The sequence below is a fragment of the Epinephelus fuscoguttatus genome, linkage group LG16, assembly GCF_011397635.1.
Source record: "Epinephelus fuscoguttatus linkage group LG16, E.fuscoguttatus.final_Chr_v1".
NCBI lineage: Eukaryota > Metazoa > Chordata > Actinopteri > Perciformes > Serranidae > Epinephelus > Epinephelus fuscoguttatus.
The window spans coordinates 29,772,437-29,794,482 of NC_064767.1; the positions used below are offsets into that span (position 1 = coordinate 29,772,437).

Below are 22,046 nucleotides of genomic sequence, written 5' to 3' on the forward strand. Positions count from 1 at the left end.
TCTTTGTGCATATATAAAATATCCTTTATTGATATTTTTGCAAGCATAAAGCTCCTTCAAACCTCAAACGGCTTATTTTCATTTTGTAAGTGTGTATCAATTCTTAGCCATCAGGTACAAAACAAAAGGCCAGGATAACATTTTCTTCGGATAAAATGAAAAAAATAAATTCCAGCAGCGGTCATGTTTTCACCTCTAACACGTTTCGTACAGTTGGACAGAAAGATGCAGCTTTTGTTAACTACTCTACAGACAAACATCGATCACTGTAATAAATACAAAAACAGACAGGCGTGTATATGTGATATAAATAATATGTAGGTTGTTACAAATACAAGAACAGGTTGAAACTTTTGGGAGGAAATGTGGGGTTATCTACATTGATTGTTTTTATTGATTGTATCTAATATTAAAGTGGTTTTCTGGCACTGAAAACAACTGCAGAATGGAATCTTTTATTGACATTTCAGACACTTCAGTGAAGATGGAAATCTTTTCTATTGCTGCCTGGTTTTCCAAAAGAAAAGACACGTTTATACATTTTATACACGTGGCAAGTGTAAATACATAATTTAAAACCTATGTAGGATGTGGCACATTAACTCTGCTGTGTTGTCTTCACTGAACATTATTTAGTTCCTTTAAAAAAAGACAGATGAACTACTCTTCCTTTTGAGCATGGGAAGGAAAATAAATGTTTTTTTTTAATAGTTGTACATTTATTTGTGTTTAACAGACATGCATACTTTGTATAAAAAACACATCTTTCAGACATCAACAGTGTATTTTACATTTTGTATTTCTATGCATTTGTTTCAGGTGCATGAGTAAGTGTGGTGGCATGTTTTCCGTATGTTCACCTGTTTGTCTGTGTTTGCTCTCTGGCCAATGGGGGTGGGGCTCAGTAGCGATGCTCCCCTCTTGTTATGTGAGAAGAGAACTCGTATCGGTCTTGACTCCGGTGACCGCAGAGGTTGCACTCGAAGGGGTCTCTGAAGCCGTGGCAGCCCATGTGAATGGTGTACATGACATGGTCCAGGAAGAGAACGCGGCAGTGTTCACACCGGTACGCCCTCACCTGCTCCCCGTCTGTCGTCACCACCTTGAAGCCCTCGGAGGCCATCTCAATGCTGGCTCGGATAGCCTCGTACTGCCTCTGCTGCTCCTCCTTCACCAGAGGGAGCACGCCGTTCCTCACCCCCGAGGTGATGTGGTTGGTCAGGTAGATGAGGCCGGATGCTGCCCCGCCTGGACGATCCTCGTTGTTGCTCTCGGTGTCTGTGGAGTCCTGGCCGCTGTGGCTGGGTGAGCCGTCCTTCTCGCTGGATGCAGACTTGGAGTTGGAGAGCAGCAGCAGGTTCTCAGCTGCGCTGTCTTTGGCTGACATGCCTGACCCCGTGTGACCCTCGGGCGCCGGCTTGTGGAGGGGGTACATGGAACCGAGGCCCACATCAGAGGAGGAGGCTGGGGAGGTCTGGACCAGAGGTCGAAGTGACTCAGCCCCCAGGTAGCTGATGGCGCTGTTGATGGCCTGGTCGATGACGTGGGGCTGGATCAGCTCACCTGCTCCTCCATCGAAGGAGAGGTCTGAGAGACGTTTGTCACCTGAGGGAGATAGGGACAGCAATGTAAAGATTATACTTCACTGACACACTTAAACGTCCACCTACATCCTGTGATTTCCACATCTTAATACTAAGCCTGCCTCTCTCTAGATGAATCTAAAAATGACTCGTTATTGTAGTTTCTGGTCTCATGGTCTCCTTTTGGTATTTCTAGTCTAGAACTGGCTTTTCCCTCGGCCTCTTAATATTCTATTTTTCTCCCTCTTTTGTTATGAAGATTATCATAATCTTATGTAAAAATAATATACAGGATTAAACACTGGGTAAATATTCAAACATCTCAAACAGTGCTTAAACAAATTAAAAGCACAATTCCTGATCAGGCTGGAAAAATAGACTTTAACTGTTACATTGCATGCTTTCGGGTGCCAGGTTTGCACAGAAAAACTAATTTACACAAAACACATTGAAGCTTCACCTATTCAGCTGTCATGGTGCAGCATTTACACAGATTTTTCAGCAAAAGCAGTGATGATGCATTTACACAAAGGAAGCAGATTTCAGCCCTTACCCACAAACTTCTGTGGCATAGTGCTCTTACGCTTAGCTACATTATTAGCTAGTCTGTCTAGCACCAAGGCTCTGTCAGATCCCGTCTGGCTTAAGTCTTCCCTCTGCTCATTCTGGTTGCTTTCTTCCTTTACTACTGGAAAGCAAGACAGAAAAGTAGATTTCAGAGTCAAAGTAATTTGAGTGCCTGATAACACATGCTGGTATTTTCTGGTCTGATGGTATTTTTCTCACAGAGCACAGAGCGGACTATTCTGACACACGTGAAGCACTTGGTCTATAAATATAGTATTTGTTCATGCTCACAGATGAGGTATGGATGTGTTTCTAGGTTTGAGTGCAGAGGTTTACAACAACCTGTGCTTTAAATAGCTATAGTGTACAGAACTTTACACTCACAATATGATTAAATCAACTTAATTATCTCTGCAGTCATTTTAAGTAGCTGAAGAATTTCTGCATTAGTTTATATTCAAAAGGAAATAACAGTAATTTGACCTGACCTGTCAGAGCATTTAGTAAAAGCTTCATGTTACACTGCTGTTGCATGCATAGCGGGCCCTGCACTCAGGGTAAAGTAGGCCATCAGATTTGGGTGAAAGTGATGTGTGCGTCTCGTGAGCCACCAACCTGTGTAGATGCTGTTCTGCAGCCCCATGCACTGGAGGTAGTTGTGACACCTCTCCTTGTGCTCCTCGAGAGAGCTGCGCTGCTTGTAACTCCGCCCACAGTAAGCACACTTGTGGGGTTTTCCAACTGCAGAAAATAACATATGATCAGTGATGAGAGCACAATAATGATTCAACGTATGGTTGAGTTCATCTTCTGTTCTAATTGCCCTTTTTGGTAACTCTTAACTGGGAAAAAAAACAGGAAGTGATGGATTTTTCATTTCCAGTTTTAATGGAATAAATATAAAAAGACAAACTGGGCATTTAGCATAAACAGTGGTCAGACAAAGAAAAGAGCACCACCTGTAAAAACAGAAAACCCAAGGAAAAGATCTGGAAGTACCGCCTACACTGTTTGATTGACAGCTGATCTTTGGGAAGTCCAGAGAAAAAAGTCACAAGTGGATAAGTTCACACTTGAGCACGACTGTAGCTGCTAGTGAGGTCATTGAGGTCATGTCCTCTGTGCTTTTTTTTTTTTTTTTGGGGAATTCAGGAATCAAGTTGGGGGGAGTTTACATTTTACAAATAAAAGTTACTCATGATGGGTATTTTCTGAGCTGATTCCCTTGGAGACTTGATTTAAATTTAACTATTTTCAAGATAACAAGATTAACAACTGAAGCTTGGTCTTGTAAAGAGGTCTTTTTAACTAAATAATAATATACCCATAGTGTGTATTTTAATCTACTAAAATATATTTGTATCTGTATCAGTCAGGTCAGAATTTTTACATGGGTGTCTGGGACTGGGGGGGACCCATGACCCTGGTATTTCTAAAATTCTGTCTTCAGCCCTGAGAATGAGCCACTACTACAGCTTATTCCTTTTGTGGAATAAACTAAAAACTAAAGAAAACTCATAAATGAGCCACTCTGTTTCACTGGGTGACAAATTCATAACCAGCATACTATTTACTCCAATCTGAGTAATATTTGCCAGTAACTACAGACCCCTGCTGTTTTAGGAAACTGCTCAGCCTTTTTATGAAATCAAATTAAATATTTGTGAGTTATGTTTTCAAAGCCTGTCCTCAGTAAGAATGAATTGGGCTTGGAGCTGAATGTCACAAACATAGTAGGGAAGCTGGAAAGTACTAAGAGACTGCCACACTGTTGGTTCTCATCCTTTCATGGGAATTTAAGGAACTAAAAAAAAATAAATAAATAATTTCAGTCTTATCCTTTAAGCTTAGGCCATCTTAGTCTGTAAGCTTTTTGATTTCAACACTCTTCCATTCATGCAGCCTTTTGCTTTCATTGAATTCAGTGCCTGTGCATACCAACTTGTGGAGAATTACAAAGAGCTTCAGATGGATAACCCATCATAGTGGTTATTATGCCAGCTTTAAGCTCAGTCACTGTTGTTGGTTGACGCAGCTGAACGTGTAAACTGACTTAAATTGCTATGCAGAAGTAAATGTGCAGGTTATCCCATAACTGTTTCTTCGAATTATTCAGAGCAGTCTTTGTAAGTGTACTGTTTACACCCAAAAATTTCATTAACACATACTTCTGCAAAGCATTTGCAAAAAAAAAAGGTGACACCATATCTACACCCAGTCAACTTCCCCTTATACAGTCCTGAGCTCTCTCTGTATGCACTGCAGAGCATGTCATGGCCTCAGAGCAGTTCTACAATTACCACGAGTGCAGAAATTTTCAGTGTGGGTGACCTTTTCTATACTCACCTGAGTGGGTGCGTAAATGACCGGTGAGGGCGTCCCTCCTGCGGCAGGCGTAGCTGCACAGGTGACACTTGAAGGGTTTCTCCCCTGAATGGAGCTTGATGTGACGCAGCAGGTTGCCCTTCTGGGTGAAAGAGGCGCCGCACTGGCTGCACTGGAAAGGGCGCTCTCCTAAAGAGAAGAACACAACAGATGCATGTTACTGTAAAGAGGGAGATTTAAAAAAAAACACACAATAAAACAACAGAAAAAAAGAAAACCTTGTGTGTTTTACTGGCACCCAGTTTTATATGTTTTTTATACACCCTACTAGGCAGTGCATAATTTTTCATGTTTTTCTTCTTGCACCGCTCTCCCTAACCTCACTATGCTCAATCCCTCCACTGACAACAATAAAAGCACAAAGTCTTTGTCTTTTCTACGAGGATGAAAAAGCATGTTGCTGCTGTAGGAACGCAGGGTCACTGCATTACAAGCATCCCAAGCGCCAGAACAAGCCGGATGATGGAGCGTCTCCGGGGCAGAGAGCAATCCAGCAGCCTGTGGGAGGGTTTCACAGCAGAGTGACACTCCATCTCTCCATGCTCCCCCTGCCCCACCGACTTCTGGCGCTCTGATCGAACAAGAGCCTTTCAGACTCAGCCTGCCAGTTCCGTAATGCACCATTGCCTAGGTCAATTTGATCTGAAAATCTCATTTTTTCCTCTTCTTCGTCTCTAAAATAAGAGCGGCACATCACAATGCAAATTCAGCCTCATTTGAATAAAGCGAAGGAAACACTTTGTGTTGAGAGCCAGTCTTCCTGATCAGCGCTTCTGGAATAAACCAATATCCAGCCTCTCCGAGTGTTGTGGCATTCTGTGAGAACGTTTTAATATGGCTTTTTTTTTTCAAAGGCCCCCCATAAAATAAGAGTCACCAGTGAAGCAGCAAAAATATATAAAAAAGGAAATTCATTAAAAATGCATTTCAGGAGCAAAGACTCACCACAGAATATTTTCTATTTAAATAGGAGGCACTTCATTATATCTTTTATTGTACTTTCTTTTGCATTTACATTAGTCTAGTGTTCCTTTCTTCCATTTTGAGTTTCATTAGTTTCTAAAGCTTGACAGTTAAGTGCCTTTTTCAAAAATGTTCCCCACCACTGGTTTGGCTTCATTACAATAGAATATCAATTTTGAAATTTGAAAAACTTTTAATAGCCAGATAATTGTCACTTCATAGAGATCCCATTTAATTGCCGCAGATATCCTGTTTCTCTACTGAGGGCATGTTTTTTCGGACCAAGTTAGTCTCTGCTGCTTTATCGCACAATAATTTGATCAGTTAATGTTGCTTGTCATGTGGTAATTCAGAGTCATTTAGATGAACAATAATGAATACTAATGATGTGCTCAAAGTCTATTTCACGCACGATAGGAAGGTTTACATGCATACAGCTAAATGCAAGGATGCCATTATAACAAGTACTGAGTATAAGAGCAGGCTTTTCAGTTTATCCATCACTAATGTTTGTGTGCAGGCAAAGAAGACACAAAGCGTCAGTATATACACTGTGTTACTGCTTGTGTTAGCGGGAGACAACTACTCTGAGCTTCATTTTTGCCATTTAAAGTCTAAAGTAATGCTCTGAACAATGGCGGGAGCCACAGTAGACACCTTTCTACCCCCCCCATTCATTCTCTCATACTAACAGTGAACATGGGTGCAAAGGAAGGGCAAGAAGTATTGCAGGTGGCTTACCAGTGTGGCTTCGCTTGTGCACCATCAACACATTGGGGCCAATGCAAACTATCCCACAGATATCGCACTTGAGCTTCCCGTTGGGCAGCCGGATACCGCCGGCCGAAGAGAAGGCCTTGGCTTCAGGGCTCGGTTGTGAGCCGTTCACCTTGGCCCCCGAGGCATCGATCACGCGCAAGTCTTCCGCGCACTCCTCCTCCTCCACGCCATTCATGTCACAGGCCAGCCCATTCTCCTCATCACTGCGAGCCTCAACTTTAATGTTACAGGCTGGAAAAGAGGGCAGGGAGGGGAGGGGGGGCCACGGTTTAGAATACGAGCATTGGTTCTTTCATGATGTTATATACTAAAGATGGGCAATTATCAGTGTGATATTGATACTGTGACATAAAAATAGAAAGAGCTGCTTATTGTAACATTGAGATGTAGCGTTCAAGTTGCATTTGCCTGGTCTGAAAGGCTTCATAAATGGAAAGTGAAGCGATTTTGTGAACCTATTTGACTGTCCTCACTGAATGGATGAATGTCTCTAAGAGATGTTTGGTCATTATATCTACTTTACCTCACTGATCATTTATAAAAGTGCAAGAGAATTTGTTTTGCCTTATGGATCTGCCTCTTTTTCATTTTGTTTGGAGTGCCTGTCCTTCATTCTAAGTAAAAACAGTTGTATTCTGTCATAATTATTGTTAAGTGATGCTCTTAATCTTATTATTTTAAGTGTTTTTATTTGATTTTATAAAAATAATTTACCTGAGTGATTGTCATTGTTAAATTATTCCTTATCTTTTGGTGAGATGCTTCTGTTTTTTTACTCAAAATGAGACACATCATAATATATGCTAAACTGTTGGACTCACAGCCATGAAACTTAACTTGTACAATTGCAATACGGCCTGGCTTTATTTGGATACATTCAGTATGGTATTGTAATTAACATGGTTCTGTTCATTTCCTTGTCCTCCGTCGGGACAGACAGTATGTTCAAGCACTGCTACTGCACTAAAACACAGGCTAACTACAGCAACAATGCTTTTGCAATGGCAAACCTTTACTGCACAATGCAACATTTTCAAATTGACCAGGACTGCATCAAAACTTCCCCTCTTACTTCAGCCGTTTTTGTGAATTCAGTCTGAGAGAACTCAACAAACACCAGATAAGATCGACCCACAGCCTTTTTGTCTAAACTGTAGACTACACTGCTCGTTTATTTTCAAGCAGCATAGAATATTTCATAAGGATACACTGGTGGGTAGCGTGTGTACTGTTTGAGGATGCCGGTGATGAAGAAACACACAGATCATCTCACACCATCACACTTTGGTGAAACAAATGACAGCAAGATAAACAGGAAACAGAGACACAGGAAGCAGTGTGAAACTAGGGACGACAGCGGTGTCTATCAAAGCAACAAAGTGAGATGAGCACACACAGGCACACACAAGATACACTTGGCCTTTTTACTATTTAGAGGAGTCTTGATCTGTGTACAGAAAGTAAATACTGCATGATTGGTGACGATTATTTGAACTACACTAAAATTTCTACTTGATGGCTGGTGTTCCCAAAGTGATTAGAAAAGAGAAGTGCCCTCTGTGCTGAACGACCAGCTCTCCCTCTTTTCCTGGCAGAGAACTTTAGAAATGTTTAAGAGAACTGACAGATCTTGCAAGTCCCACGGCTACCAAACTGTGGTTTGCATGTCACAGTGGCAGCCTGATTTCCCCATGCCTCTACCTCTGTTTGTACAACTGAAGAGGAAGAAGTGGAAATCATGAAATATAGGAATCTATGGAAAAGGGGAAGCTTCAGAAAGAGGGCCTGTCTAACTGAAATACCAAGAATTATGGAGAAGTGACAGAAAGGGAAGCACGGGAAAGGAATTGTAAAACAGCCTGTAACTGAAACGTGTTTTTTTTTTTCAGTCTTGTTTTCACTGAGAGCCACTGAGGGAACATATATCCCCTAATGCACACAAAGTTTCCCATAGAGAGCGGGAGGTGGTGTGAAATTTGAGAACTGACAGTATAGGATCATGAGACATTAATGATCACTTTTCCGATCAAAGTTTCATAATCCAATCGTCCATCTTCACACCACTTTTTTTTTAATTCACTGTTGCATGACAAACAATCTTCTTATCTGGTCGACTGTTGAAATTTTTTGGACATACTTGTCCTTTTGCTGAGCAGATGAGATAAGAGAAACACCAGCCGAGCACGCAAAGGGAAGGAAAGGCTTCACTGTTCATCAAAACAAAATGGTGATTAAGTTCTATTAAACTGCAGACGATGCTGATGATGAGTTATGGCACAAAACTGTGTATGAACCAGTTACCAAACATACTACTTGTGTGTCCAAAATGTGACTCTTATGCAACGACCCTTGCTATTTGTTAACACAAAACTCTGATACTGTTACTGGCATGATGCTTTTAGTTTCACTTAGGAGTTCACTGGTTTCATATGCTGTAATAGATTTAACTTTAGACAGTGGTTCTCAACAGGTGTACATCCACGTCCCTGTATGATAAACTCTAATTCCCTTCTTCTACACCATTATTTCATTTTAACCATTCCCCCATTACTATTAACAAACAAAACTGATTTTGCCTTAATTTCAACTATCTATTACCTTTCGCTTTTAATAATTTATCCATTAGTTAAAAGGAGCTGTATGTGACACTCAGAGCATATCTATGATTCAGTCTTGGCCAGGATTGCCTATACACGGCTCTCAACACTGTGGGTTGGGGTGGCATTGTCAGTGCCAACCGCCGCATGAGCGCAGTGCAGAATGGCGTGGATCAGCTAGCCGATGGGATACACACGCATGGACTCTATGCACTAACAGGCACGCACAGCCGAACTGGATAACGAAACTAAGACAGGAGAAGCTTGTATTACAACACACACAGAGGTAGTATGACTTAATTATCTGTATAATTCATCCATTACTTTAAGTTTTTAAAGATATCGTTCAGACTTTTTTACGTGGGGCTGTATGAGGCACTTATTTATAGTCAGTGTATTACCTTCAGTAGATGGCGGCCGACATGCCCCCCCTTCAGAGCAGCAGGCAGTGTCAACATGGAAGCTAAGTAATGTACTGCTATAGAGGGGGGCAGCAGTAAAATGTTTTCAATCAACGTCAGTTTAATTGCATTGCTATATTTAGAATATTTTCGCAACTTAACGTAGCTGTCAATTTTTCATAGCTGTCATTTCTGACAGGGAACTGAAGCCGTTATATTGCTCTTTTCAAAGCCAGACTCCATTGAGAAAAATGGTAATTTAACATCTTTGCACACAGGTGCTGCAGGACGACTGCTTCTATTGGTTAGTTTGTGGTATTGTGTGAATTAAAAAGAGTTAGTTCAGATTCACCCAGAGTCACGCATGACACAAAAAAACTAACTGATCATGGCAGTGGTAGAACAGCAGCTCCTTTGTTCAGCAATGTTAAATTACTGTTTTTGTTAATGGAGTCTGGTAGGTTGTACAAGAGCACTGATGGGGAACTAAAGCTGTTAACGGCTTCCCCGTTGGAAAGAGCTTTCCCGCAGCAAGGTAAAGCAGTGAATATATTGCTTACATTGCTTAGCCTCTGATTCGGTATTCCCGCCTGTTTAATTCCAAACTGGGGGCTGCTGCCATTTACTGAGGTAATGCACTGACTTTGGTACTTCATACACCCCACTTCAAAAGATCTGACCTGTCCCTTTAATAATTTATCCATCACTTTAACCAAACTATTTCAGCTGTTTATCCATTACAGCTAACTGTTTCGACTTCTCTGCTCGCTCACTATACTACTACTACTACTCTACACACACTCTCAACAAGTGCTGTTCAGGTGACTCAATATGAGAATGTATTCATTTCTATTAGTTCAAATTACTTAAGCTCCACCACAGTCCTCCTACATTCCTCCATGCAACAGCAGAAGTTCTTCCCGAGGTGCAAACACCCCTGGTTTTGAATAACAACCTGCACTAAGCAGCCGGAGCCATCTTTCTGAAGACTTTAAGTTGCACATGTTACAATCCATGCGTATGATTTTCGCACTTGAACCACTGAGGTTTTTCAGTCAGGCATGTAAGCACTTTAATGGTTACGTAAGTGTCAGAGAAAATTAATGGGGGGATTTTTTTGGGGCAACTGATCAGGTTCATCTCATTTGCATATCACAGAGCTTGAAAGCAAAACTATGAGCAGCTACACCACTTCAACCCTTCTAACTTAATTTATGGTTTTGCCCACATAATCTATGGTTGTCACAACTTTCTGGGTAACTTAAGTACTTAAGTAATGTCAACAGGGAGTTGTAAAATGATGTAATAATAAAAAGGCTTGATCATACTATTGGCAGGAGAGGCATTTCTCTGCACACAGAAATGTTGCCACTGATCCAGGAATAACTCTTAAATATAAAAAAAGATGTATACTCCACACAACACATTTTGTTAGTCACTTATTTCATAATTGCTGGACCTATGCACTAAAAAACCTTTGTGTATGTGTTGTTGTCAGTTCCTGAGACATCAACACCAACGAGGCTCTCAGGTTATCAGCGAGTTAAAGCAGACAGAAGGGAACCATGAACACTGGGCTGCCACCCACTTCTCATGGATATGGGGAAGTTGTGACTGAATTTGGAATAGGAAGAAGGCTTTTTACTTTTTATCTCATTTGTCACGGTCACACATCCTGATTTGGTCGTTTTGGGAAGCAAGGGTCAGACAAACAAAACAGGTCGCAATAAAATGGTTATAACCTGATGTGACTCTAATCCTCTGATCACAGATAAAGAGGTAACACACACTGAAGCAGAGAATCAAACAATGATAAATACAGAGAGAAGCAACTAACAAATATAAAAATGCTGTAGCACAAGTAAAAGAGGCAATTTTTGGCATAAAAAGAAAAAAATAATAATAAAACTATGTTGACAGGCTTTGATAGCAGGAGCAAGTTAGTAAGTGTGTTAGCTGAGCAGTGTGGAAACACAGGGAGTCCGCTGGAAGTTCCTGTTACTGACTTGTGCTGCTCTCACTGCCTGAAAATAACTGTGTGCAAACTAGTGGAACCACATGTGTTAAACCACGCCAGTAACACTCTGAACACGACTTGCGGGAACACCAAAAACAGACTGCCTTTCCCCTCACACTCTTTTTCAAAAACTCGCCTCCATGTTTTCGGGAACTAGACAGCTCAGTCTCCCTCTTTGTCTCATGAAAAAGCAAAGGCTCCGTCTGAATCACTGAAAGTGAAAGAGAAATCATGTCACTGGGATGTTGAGAAGTTCATCTTGTCGCCTTGTGACTAAAACCAAATATGCCTCCATGTAAATATTCACTTCAATCCACACAAGATAACTCAATTAATTTAGTTTGCATGTTTGTGACAGTTTACTAAACACACTGATATGGACGACAAACACAGTTCACTTTGACCTTAAACCTCCCTCATGCTCGGAGTCACATACATGTTGATTGCAGCGTTGTGAATGTGACAATCCCAGGCTGTGAAGGCTTATTTGCAACAGGAAACAACCTGGGTTTTGAGGTTTCTGAGCTTTCGATACTTTGAGGTCCTGTGTCCCACATATAGTCCCCCTGCTTTTCACCTTTTTTTCACTATAGAGAACTGAGCGGCACATGATCCTGGGTGATAATTATAACTCATTTGGGCTTTTATCACTGAGGCAGCCATGCATAGATGTACCAGATACTTGCACTTCCCTTCTTTCTCTCTGTCCCTATATAGACATGTGTACACACACTCATACGAGGTGATCGTGCCGTTACAGGGAATGAACAGAAACTCACTTATAGTACATAAAGTCATACACACACGCCGCCAGCTCTGCTGTCTTTACACGACGCTGATGAAAATCAGATATTTAAATTCTTTCTGCCCCCTTTTTTCCTGATTATACCAACATCTGTCAGTCAGCTCAGATGAGATGTACACACTCGTATAAAACATAGTTGAAACACTTCCTACCTCAATTTCACATGTTTTAATTTTTGCCCTCGATTTGTTCAGAAGTGTTCAGAGATCCCTTTTAACGCTGAGCTCGACACCTTCCAGCTCAACAGTTGTAAAGTAAAATAGAGAGCCTTTGTGAGTAAGCGTGTGTGTGTGTGTGTTCGCAGGTGTGTGACCTATGCGGTGTAGTGATGCGCTGATCTCTCTGAGCTTGGCCCTGTTCCTGAACTCTTTATCTCCAGGAGTGTTGAAACTGTCTGATGGCAAGTTCTTCTTAGGAAACTCTTACACATCCTATTTCAGTTTCCTCTCGCATTTTATTTTTGACTGTGTGCTGCTAATCGTTGCCGCCATCTGGATAAGTGGAAAAACACCGATGGAATGGTCAGCCGTCGTGCTCGGTTTTATTTGTCAAGATTAAAACAAAATACACAACCCACGTTATATTTGTGATCCTGAATTGCACCTTTTTTTCACAATTCACATCTTTAACTGTGAGAATTTTCCTCAAACTTGTCTGATTCTTTATGCCTATATTCTCTGTATCTCCTATTTTTCGAATTAGTAAAAATTTATAAATCACTTCAATAAATGACACCAGATTCACCTCATCTGAGTGCATCTTGAAAGCTGCTAATATTTTGGTCATTCCCTCGACATATTAATGTGCTTAGAAGTTTTACCAAGCTTTTAATTTTATAATTAAACAATAATTCTGATAAGCAAAAATAAGACCTGTATTATTTATGCTATGTAAACTGTATATTATGTCTGATTCATCTTGCTGTCATGTAAAACTGATTAGCTTTTAATGACTGATGATGATTACACCTTCCTGTTTTTTTGGGGTTTTTTTTTTTCACAAACCACCCACATTAGGAGACGTGAGATAAATATACGCCACTGATGTGAATCCCCCTAGCATGCTTCATCCTTATTTTCACCATGATATTCCCTGGCTTGATGTTCACAAACTCAAATCAAGGCCACATTAGCTATTCCTTAAGATTCAGCTTATTAATGACATGCCATGGATCAAAGGGATTTTTTTTTTTTTTACCTTTTTTCTGCCAATGACCTAAATGTGTCTCTTTGCAGCTTTAAATTAATTTTTCCAAGGGATTTGAAACGGCAAATATCTCCCACTGGATGTGCATGGGATTAAGTTATAAAAACATTTTATGCTTTTTTATACATATATGTGTGTTATGCTTTTGATACTGACATTACTTTCATTTAACCATTTAACTCTGATTTGGATGCTCTGGGAATGAATACATCACTGCTGGGAAAGCAGTGGGGTTGACTCATTTTGATTGCTGCTTCCTGGGTACACTCAACTTAACGTAGCAATCACACACTGAGAGGAATTTCTTCTTAATTTACACAAGCATCAGTGATGTTCTGACTGGCTGTGGGTGCATTTAGTGAGATGTTGCCTCATACCTTTGTCCGCTCTGTTGTTCTGCTGGTGGGTGGAGCCGGCTGACAGGTCCTCAGGGACGGCCATGGGCTCCTCTGCCTCCTCGGATGCTTCGTTGGCAGGGGGGCTGTCCCTGCCTGGGGAGACACACACATAAGCAAACACCCATCACTCACCACACAGCCTCTCGACGTGTTTCATTCAAGAGAAGCAAAATTACCTCTGCGTGGTGTAAGAGCTTATTTGTTGGGGCCTATTGTATTTACTTTCTGCACTCTACAGCTCAATCATGCAGTAGGTAGTCCTTTACCTGGCATCTGGGCCATTTCCTGGGCCTCCTCTGTCTCCATGCGGTGCAAGTACTCTAATGGGAGAGAGATGGAGATGTAGATGTGTGTAAGTTTAATCAAGTGCAGGCTGAGGAAACAACATTATAAAAAGCCAGAGTGGAGTAAAGGGTGTACTTCTCGGCGTGACTTTGTCACCTCAGTGAGATCACTCTTGTCACTGCTGCAGACACACCACTGTCCTCCACATTACATTACAAAGAATTACAGACATTTTCATTACAAGTCTGACAGAGAGACTGAGCTCGGAGAGTGGCTTGGCTCCGGCTGATGGGGCCCGCTGGTAGTGCGGGGTTGCCGGGAATGGGCTTTCAGACCACATTTGTTATTTATTGTTAATTTCCTGCCACGTAATCATCCAAAAATGCAAACTGACTGCCGCAAAATTAAGCAGAAAATTAACTGGCCCCAGGTCACGAGGATGCGGGTGTTTGCCGTTCCCAGCTGATCGGCGCTCGTGTTCTCTCTAATTTACTGAGCATGCATCGCTGAGCCCGCGGCCTGGGCACAGATGCATGCAAGCCACAATCAGAAACAAAGAGAGGGGAGGACAGATAGGGAGAGCAAGAGAGAGAAGAAGAAGAAGACAGAAGAGCGGCAAGATAGATATAGAGGCAGAGACGTAGATAGCAATGGGAGGGCAAGAAGTCAGAAGAGCAAATGCAACAGGAAGGTGCAGAGAAAAGAAAAGAGACAGAAAAGCAGGCCGAAGGACAGAGAAGTTCTCTTTATTTATGAATTTTTTTAGAAGCGATCCTCCGGCCAGGGCTGAATATCTGAGGAGTCACCAGTGCTCGTGGCCCCATTAATAATGGATGGCCCTCAAGCCTGCAGCAGATGGGCCCGACAGCCTCAGCCCCAGCTCCGCCACTTCAAGAAGCCCTTGGTGGGGCCGCTGCCCAGTCCAAGCAGCCACTCAGGGAGAAGTGAAGCTCCCGAAAATAGCGAAACGAGCCCAAGGGAGAAGGGGAACCTAGGCCTTCCTGTTTTACTGACAGATGGCTCCACACATTTGGAACAAATAGTGGGAAGCGACCGGGCCTCTCTGTCGCAATGCACAATATTCTGCGGAGTCAAGTCAGGAGCTCAGCGGCCTGCAGACGCCCAGGATGCAAGTGTGAGAGGAGGAGGAGGGGGGCAAAGGTCACTGGTGCAGAAGATTTGTTCAGCACAACACAGGGGTGTTGCGTGTTACTCTGCTGAGCTACAACTCCGCAGCGTACTTCTTCAGCATCTGGAGTTTGGAGGTCGGGGGCAGAGGGGGGTATATTCTCATGTGCCCTTTTTTTCTGGGCAGATGGTGCGAGGGGAAACACGGATGTGTTGGCGAGGGGGGCCTCAGCAGAAATAAAAAAGTCACAGAGTTCCTACATTCAGCCACAACCCACTTGCGTAGGCATGTGGAAAGTAAGGTGCACGTAGAATATTCAGGAAGTAGCTATTTTGTGATACTATTTTAATGCTGTTTACATTTTCTGTGTTGCAAACACTCTTGTTACTATTTTAAAAACTTTTCTCATGTTGTTTTTAGTTGTAATTTAGATAATGTGCTTTAATTTTCCTTTCCCAAAGTTTAAAGTCCTACTTTGGAAACATACTTTTTGATAAGAGCAGGTGCTGCACAACTAAAATGTTTACATCTAACCAACCAGTCATAACTTTTCTCATTATTTAATCAAATCAAACTGAAATTATAAATACAGCAAGACTTTTACTCCTTTCTGCTCATGTCCTGGCTGGTAACCTGGAGGACTGCGTGTGAGTGTAAATGAACTGGGGGCAGGTGGAATCTTTCAACCAGTGAAATGGAAGTCACAGAAAAGGCTTGCACTACAAGTAGCGCAGGGGGACTGGAAAAGTTTTGGTCTGAGTACGTCAAGTGAGGAGAGGCAGGAAGAGGCTTGTGGGTTGACAGAATTCTCGGTCCTCCTCCTTTGCGTGTGTGTTTGTGTGTATGTGTGTGTGTTGTGTTTGGTAGCTGGTGGGGGTGGGGGGGGGGGGTTTTAGAGCCGTCTGCTCATACTGAGGTGCAAAAACTACACCAGGGAGCAGGGTGGAGATGAGAAACAATGAAACCGTTAACAGATACTGTGGACCACACCAGCAAACTTTGGATACCCAGGAGGAGGCTTAGAAACTGGTGTTTAAATGAGAGTACACAATACACATTTATGATCAACAGTAAATACTGAAATATAAAGCAACACTCAAGTAAAGAAATGGAAAACAATGTTATAAAAAAGTTACTTGAGTGTTCAGTTAGAATTAAGTTCATGTCATCAAAATTAATTAAATTATTTTTTTTTAAATATTTTTTTTAACATGATAGCACACGTTTCTAAAATGATTTTATATTTAAATAAATAAAAAATAAAATAATAAAAGTGGGTTTTAAGGCAAAGGGGATTTTATGTAAAATATTTTTATATGTTTCTGCTTATGACAATTACATTTTTGGCTGCAATAAAACGTGTTGTAGCATTAAATACATCACTATATAACATATCATCACTATATGAATCCTGTGTCATCGCACGCTACTGTTGACTCCACTCTGATTACATGTTCAAACAATATGAATCATAATTCTATTTATTCTCAGACACTCCACTGAAAGTTTCCACCTCAGACAGTTACTAAACAGTCTTACTGGCAATTAATGAAAATATCTGAATTAATAATTTTCACGCCCATGGGTTTTCATGAGAAGTGATGAAGCTGTTGGCGCTTTCTTATCAGCCATTAGGATTAGAGATGCCAAGCAATGTGGTTGCACGGTCACCTTTGTTCATATGCACATGGAGATTCAGTAATTCATGAAACGTAATGGGTGTAAGTGGGTAGATAGTGTTAGCGGATGTGTTCTGGGAGCCTATCGAGGGGGTGAGGGGAGAGTAAAGGTGCGCTGAAGAGAAGTTTCCTTCATTTGCATCTGACACACTTCACTACTCTGCTATTCAGACAGTACAATCATTTTAATAACTGTCTGCCTTCCTCTGCCCCCCTCCTCCTCATCCTCCTCCTCCTACTTCTGTTTCTACTGACAAGAAAGATGATGTATCTGCAGACAGATTTGCAGCACTTTCAGCACTTCTCTTTCCAACTGAGATATGAAAAAGTCCTATTTGTGCAGGTACTGGGGTTCCTTCCCAAGTTTTAAATTGATCTGAAATCAAACTAATTTGTCTACTACTTTTGCCAAGTGTTAGTTTTTGTTGAATATTTGCATCTAAGTGTGATTTGAGTGGATTTTCAGAATTATTAAATTCCCTTAAATGTTTCAAACTCATAGAAAAATAACATTTTACCTGAAAGCAAACTTCAAAAGCATTCATACTTGCTTAAAATACATATTATAAAATGGAGATGCTCTCTCACAGTTTAAAACTGAATTAACTGACTCAGTGCTTTACATCAAACAGGCGCCACTTTAAAGACACAAATATGAATAGTTACATTAAATCTTAATTTAATCAAAAGCAAATGGGGCTTAAAATATTTTTGCAGAGGCTCAACTTCAGCAACGAGGAACTTTAGGTTTTGCAACATGTTATAAAGATGAAACACTGTATTTCCTCAACAGTCAGAGAGAGATTCTTTCTGTTTTTCTGCCTGGGCGTTGATGAACTACTTTCTACCTCAGTGTCAGCAGTGTAAAAAAGTTTCATCAGTCCTGCCTACATAGGCCTATGTGTGTGTTTTTTTCTTTCCTTCACACAGACGTTTAACGACTGTGTTTCGAGCCGGTGAATACAAAGCTTAACGGTATGAGAAATTAACACGTTTATCGATTATTAATTCATACGAAAGAGAAGGTAAGCGTTAGTCTGTGCGTGTTGATTTCCTGTTTGAGCAGCGCTGAAATATTCACACCTATGTTTTTTGGTCCTCGACAAAATTTCCGTCTTAATGAAAAGTTGTTGTTTTTATCTGAAAATGTGCGCTTCAATATTTTATGAAACTTCAGAGACAGAGGGACGATGTGAAGTTTACTGAGCGCGCACATCTGTTGCAACAGGTGCTATATCAGGAGTGTAATAACATAATAAACAGGTTAAAATAACACCAAAATGCGGAGATAATTAGAGGAAAATCTTAGAAATTAGACTGGTATTTTGTATATAATTTAAAGTGATTGTGAAATAATTTATCCATATGTTCCCAAAAGAAAAAGACACAGGAAAAATGGGGAACATTCCACTACTTCCGTTAAATTACTGTCTGTTTATTACCAAATGACGCGGAAACCTGACTTTATTTTTCTGTATTTAAACTTAAAGGTAGTCTTTCTGATAATCCGTTACATGCTCTGTACCAGCGGAGAATTACGCGCACCAAACGGGATCTGATGCTGCGGCGCACCTGCACCGAAACTAAAGGAGTCTCTTTCCCAGTCAGGTGTAAAATCTCTCCTACAGAACTTGAGAAGAAACCAGCTCAGTTTAGAGATGTTGATCTAGCCTTTGAGACGAGTGTGGAGCTTAAAAAGCGCGGTGGAAGTCACTTTACCTGCTATTCCTTGAGTTTGCAGTATGAAGTTCTTCCAACTCTCCCCGGCTCCATGTGCAGAAGGTCGCAGCGCCGCGGCGGCCCCATGGAGCTGCGCCCTGAGTCCCTCCCCTCTCCACTGCACTTCCTCGTTCCAGCCCAACATGACTATGTCTCTGAGCTCGACTGGGGCATTTTGCTCGCTTTTATCCACAGGCCGAGTCTGCAGCGGGGAGTCGAGCCTCGGAGCCCTTGGCACTTGCTTTGTGCCGTGCCAATAAAAGCTGACACCCAATAGACCATTACTGGCAGCCATGCATGAGATGGGATGAGGCGCGCGAGGAGAGTGGACCATTCATTGTTTATTTATTTCATTCTCACCGAGGAAGCTGACGGGCTGGGGTGGGGTGGGGGCTCCTTACTTGCATATTGGACAGCTCCCCTTCTGTCACCTGTTCTGGCACGCTGAAGCAGTCCATGAAATTAACACAACTGTTTCCTTTCCCATATAATGAGTTTTTTCTCTTTAATGTTTCATCCGTTTGACTTTGCTTATTCTCCCCAGCGATGGTCCCCTCAGTGTCAAAGCTTCTGTCCTGCCTCATCACATCAGCAAGTGTCCTGAATCTGGATCATGTCAGAACCTCTGCACATTGCTTCTTTCTTACAGCATTTTCCTCTTTGTTTCTTTCTGTTTGAAGATGCATGTCCACTCAGTGCATCTTCGCTGACTTACTGGCTCAGTCCTGCAGAAGATCAAGATACAGATATGCGTTATAGTCACTGAAATGTGGTTTTCCCTCTGGTTTTGTGTTCCTGAGTCTACAAACCAACACAGTCACTGGCTCTGAGTCCAGACCCAGCAGAGATATTTCAGTTTCAGATGCTTCCATCAATATGAGCTCTGTGAGACTTGCTCTAACTTCAGCATAAGAAGTTTGCTGCAAAAATTCAGTGACTTGAAACTGAGATACACAACATTGTATGTAAATTAGTAAACGCCTACTGTCTGCAGCTCATACGACTGGATTGGGCACAACACATCCTCTCCCTCCATTCTGCCATCATTCATGCTGATAGTATGAAGATAATATATATGGACAGGCCCTTTAAGATGTTTAATTTCCAATCTTCAGTGTCACTCTCCTGCACAGTCATTTAGTTAAAGCCACAGAGTGATGGGTGCCTATATACTGTCTGACATCATTAAGAGAGATATAAATTGTGGATTAATATTGATGGAAATTATAAATAAATAATGACACCTCAATAATAAACCTCTGGATTGTCTAAAGTAACTCACCTCTCATATTCAGATATGTCCTGTCATTATTATCTCATATGAATACTTGGTGGAATATGTCTGCTGTAATTACTGTATTTCAATTTACTGATGTACTCAAAGTTTATGCTGTTAAAATAGTTTTCCCCTCCAGAGCTGTACTCACTGCTGATTAATTTACTAGAGGTTATGCTCAGTTTTCCAGAGTAAGTAGTGGTTATACTCTGTTTTCTCTTCTTATCCCTGTATCCCACTGTCCCCAGGCCCCACAGAGCTCCCTTATCTCAGGAGAGCCTGTGCATGCTGGATTGCTGAGTCACCTTTCGTGGGAGGCTGCCCTTATCTCCTAAGAAGCACAACATTCAGGCAGTTGGTTGCAAAAGGAGGAACTTTGGGCAGGAGAGCACTGCGGCCTGCTGTGTCTTCACGGCCGTATTACGGATTGCAGCAATGCTCGCTGACTTCCTCAAAGTCTCACACCAGTGCTGTTTTCTCTGTCAGGTCAGAAGCTGAAGGGTTTGGATGTACGCAGGTGTGGAAAAGCTGCAGGATGAGCGACTCCTGAGGCCACACAAGAGGGAATGCTGGGACTGAAATGTGACTCAGCGCTATCAGCGAACGCAGAGGTGTCCAATCGTGACTGTGGTCTTCCAAGTCCCCAGAGATACTGTCCCGTCCCAGTGACACAGCAGCTTTGCTCACTACAGGCCAGACAGGCAAAACGCTGTGAGGACAATGATTCAGTCAAGGTTTTAGAGAAGTTACTGCAGTGGTGGGATCAATACTCACCACAGGCTGAGTTGCTGATCATCCTAACGTCTGACTTCTACGAAAAAGATTTCTATAGAGGGTTTCAAGGTTTTAGAAGATTACTTAATTCTACTGCCTTTTAGGTTTTACTACACTTATGGGCTTTAATCTACGGCTGCGCATCAAACAAAACATAACCTTCTGCTCCTTTAGGTTAATCCACAACCTGTAGCAAACCATGTTGCCGTAATTAATATCATTACCTGGCAAGTCTCAAAACATCATCAGGCAATGTAGCCGGTCGACTACCGAACAATAGGCTTTGGCTGGTTCTTATTTCATGGATCTTTAAGCAGTATTCACTGTTTCACATTTGGAAGCACGAGCAGCATGTAACCCTTAATTGGTTTCAACACCTTAATAAGTCAAAGGCGTTCAAGACTGATAATCACATTAAATAGTCCAATTTATCTAAAAAGTCAATTGCAAACTGAAAAACTCTCTTTCTTTAGGAATGCATTATGCTGTGAGGATGTCAGAGTAAATTAAATTCCCCTCTGCACACTAAAGCATCTATTTCCTTATGGTAATTATCTGCTGGAATAGACGTGTCACTAGAAGGAGTCAGGCATGCTTGACATTTAGCCTTTTTATGGAGCGGCGATGAGTAAAAATTAAGATGAGGAAAAGGAAATTAATCTCCAGCCCAGGCAGGCATTGAGAGATCCAGGAGGATAGTGGCTGAATCAATCATGATGTTTGTGAGCCTGTTTTGAAAAGGAGCCAGTGATGAGATTCAGACCACAGGCTGGAAAATCTGAGGAGGAGGAGGAGGAGGGCGCTTTTAGCAAATAGAGTTATGATTGCTTTGAGAAGGTTCACACAGTTTTATTGGTTCTGAACACCACCAGCAAACATATAAACTTGGGTACAATACCAATTTCAAAGAAACAAAGTGATGTTTTGAGAAATACAGTTTTGTCTGCAAGTCAGATAAAACAATTGATTATAAGGTATTATTATATTATATCTGGGGAAACAGCTAGCCGGACACAGGATGTCACAAGTGCTATTTTTTTTAGCTTCAGAGGTGCTGCTAGACAGATTTTGTTACCTTAAGACAGAACGAGGTTAGCCGTTTCCCCATTTCCAGTCTTTATGCTAAGAAAATGGTTTCCTGGCTGTAGCTTCATCTCTAGTACACTGATATGAGTGATATCAATGTTCTCATCTAACGCTCTAAAAAAAGCAATCAAGCGTATTTTCCAAAGTGTCAAACGTAATCTTTAACTGTCTAAAACATCACCATATGCATGTGAAATGATGATCACTAATTAGATTCAAAATGCTTTAGTTAATAGCAGCATGTCTGCTCCCTCCATCATTTCATGATGTGTTTATATGGAATGCTGGCTTTCCAGATTTAGGCTTAAAGTCAAGATTGTCCAGCACATTAAATGGTGGTTACTAGGCGTCAATCACCAACAGAGCTGTTGGCTGATATCAGGCCAAAAGGAAGCA

The 22,046-nt window shown here is 41.5% G+C and overlaps 2 protein-coding genes and 1 long non-coding RNA gene across 12 annotated transcripts in view; 1 reads left to right on the top strand and 2 right to left on the bottom strand.

Moving 5' to 3' along the window:
- ikzf1 (IKAROS family zinc finger 1 (Ikaros)) lies at nucleotides 1–19,013 on the bottom strand. Of its 10 annotated transcripts, none has more exons than XM_049600474.1 (9): nucleotides 18,515–19,013; nucleotides 13,969–14,022; nucleotides 13,682–13,795; nucleotides 11,430–11,504; nucleotides 6,240–6,509; nucleotides 4,497–4,664; nucleotides 2,766–2,891; nucleotides 2,137–2,268; nucleotides 1–1,605 (listed from the first exon to the last, which is right to left on the bottom strand). In XM_049600474.1, exons 1-9 carry the CDS (start codon nucleotides 18,846–18,848, stop codon nucleotides 902–904), a joined length of 1,977 nt encoding a protein of 658 aa, XP_049456431.1. In that variant the 5' UTR covers nucleotides 18,849–19,013; the 3' UTR covers nucleotides 1–901. The 10 variants fall into 10 exon arrangements, with proteins under 10 accessions (XP_049456431.1, XP_049456430.1, XP_049456433.1 ...); XM_049600473.1 differs by having other exon boundaries at nucleotides 2,137–2,271; XM_049600476.1 differs by lacking the exon at nucleotides 11,430–11,504.
- The window catches only part of LOC125903516 (uncharacterized), an 8,773-nt gene continuing 3,608 nt past the window's right edge, over nucleotides 16,882–22,046 (top strand). The window contains exons 1-2 of the long non-coding RNA XR_007451311.1: nucleotides 16,882–17,138; nucleotides 20,039–20,501. This is a non-coding gene — a long non-coding RNA (uncharacterized LOC125903516). The remainder of the gene's footprint in view (nucleotides 17,139–20,038; nucleotides 20,502–22,046) is intronic.
- LOC125903515 (spermatogenesis-associated protein 48) overlaps nucleotides 19,105–22,046 on the bottom strand; it is a 20,907-nt gene continuing 17,965 nt past the window's right edge. Inside the window, exon 10 of the mRNA XM_049600483.1 lies at nucleotides 19,105–19,239. The gene's annotated coding sequence lies outside the window, so the exon portion shown is untranslated. The remainder of the gene's footprint in view (nucleotides 19,240–22,046) is intronic.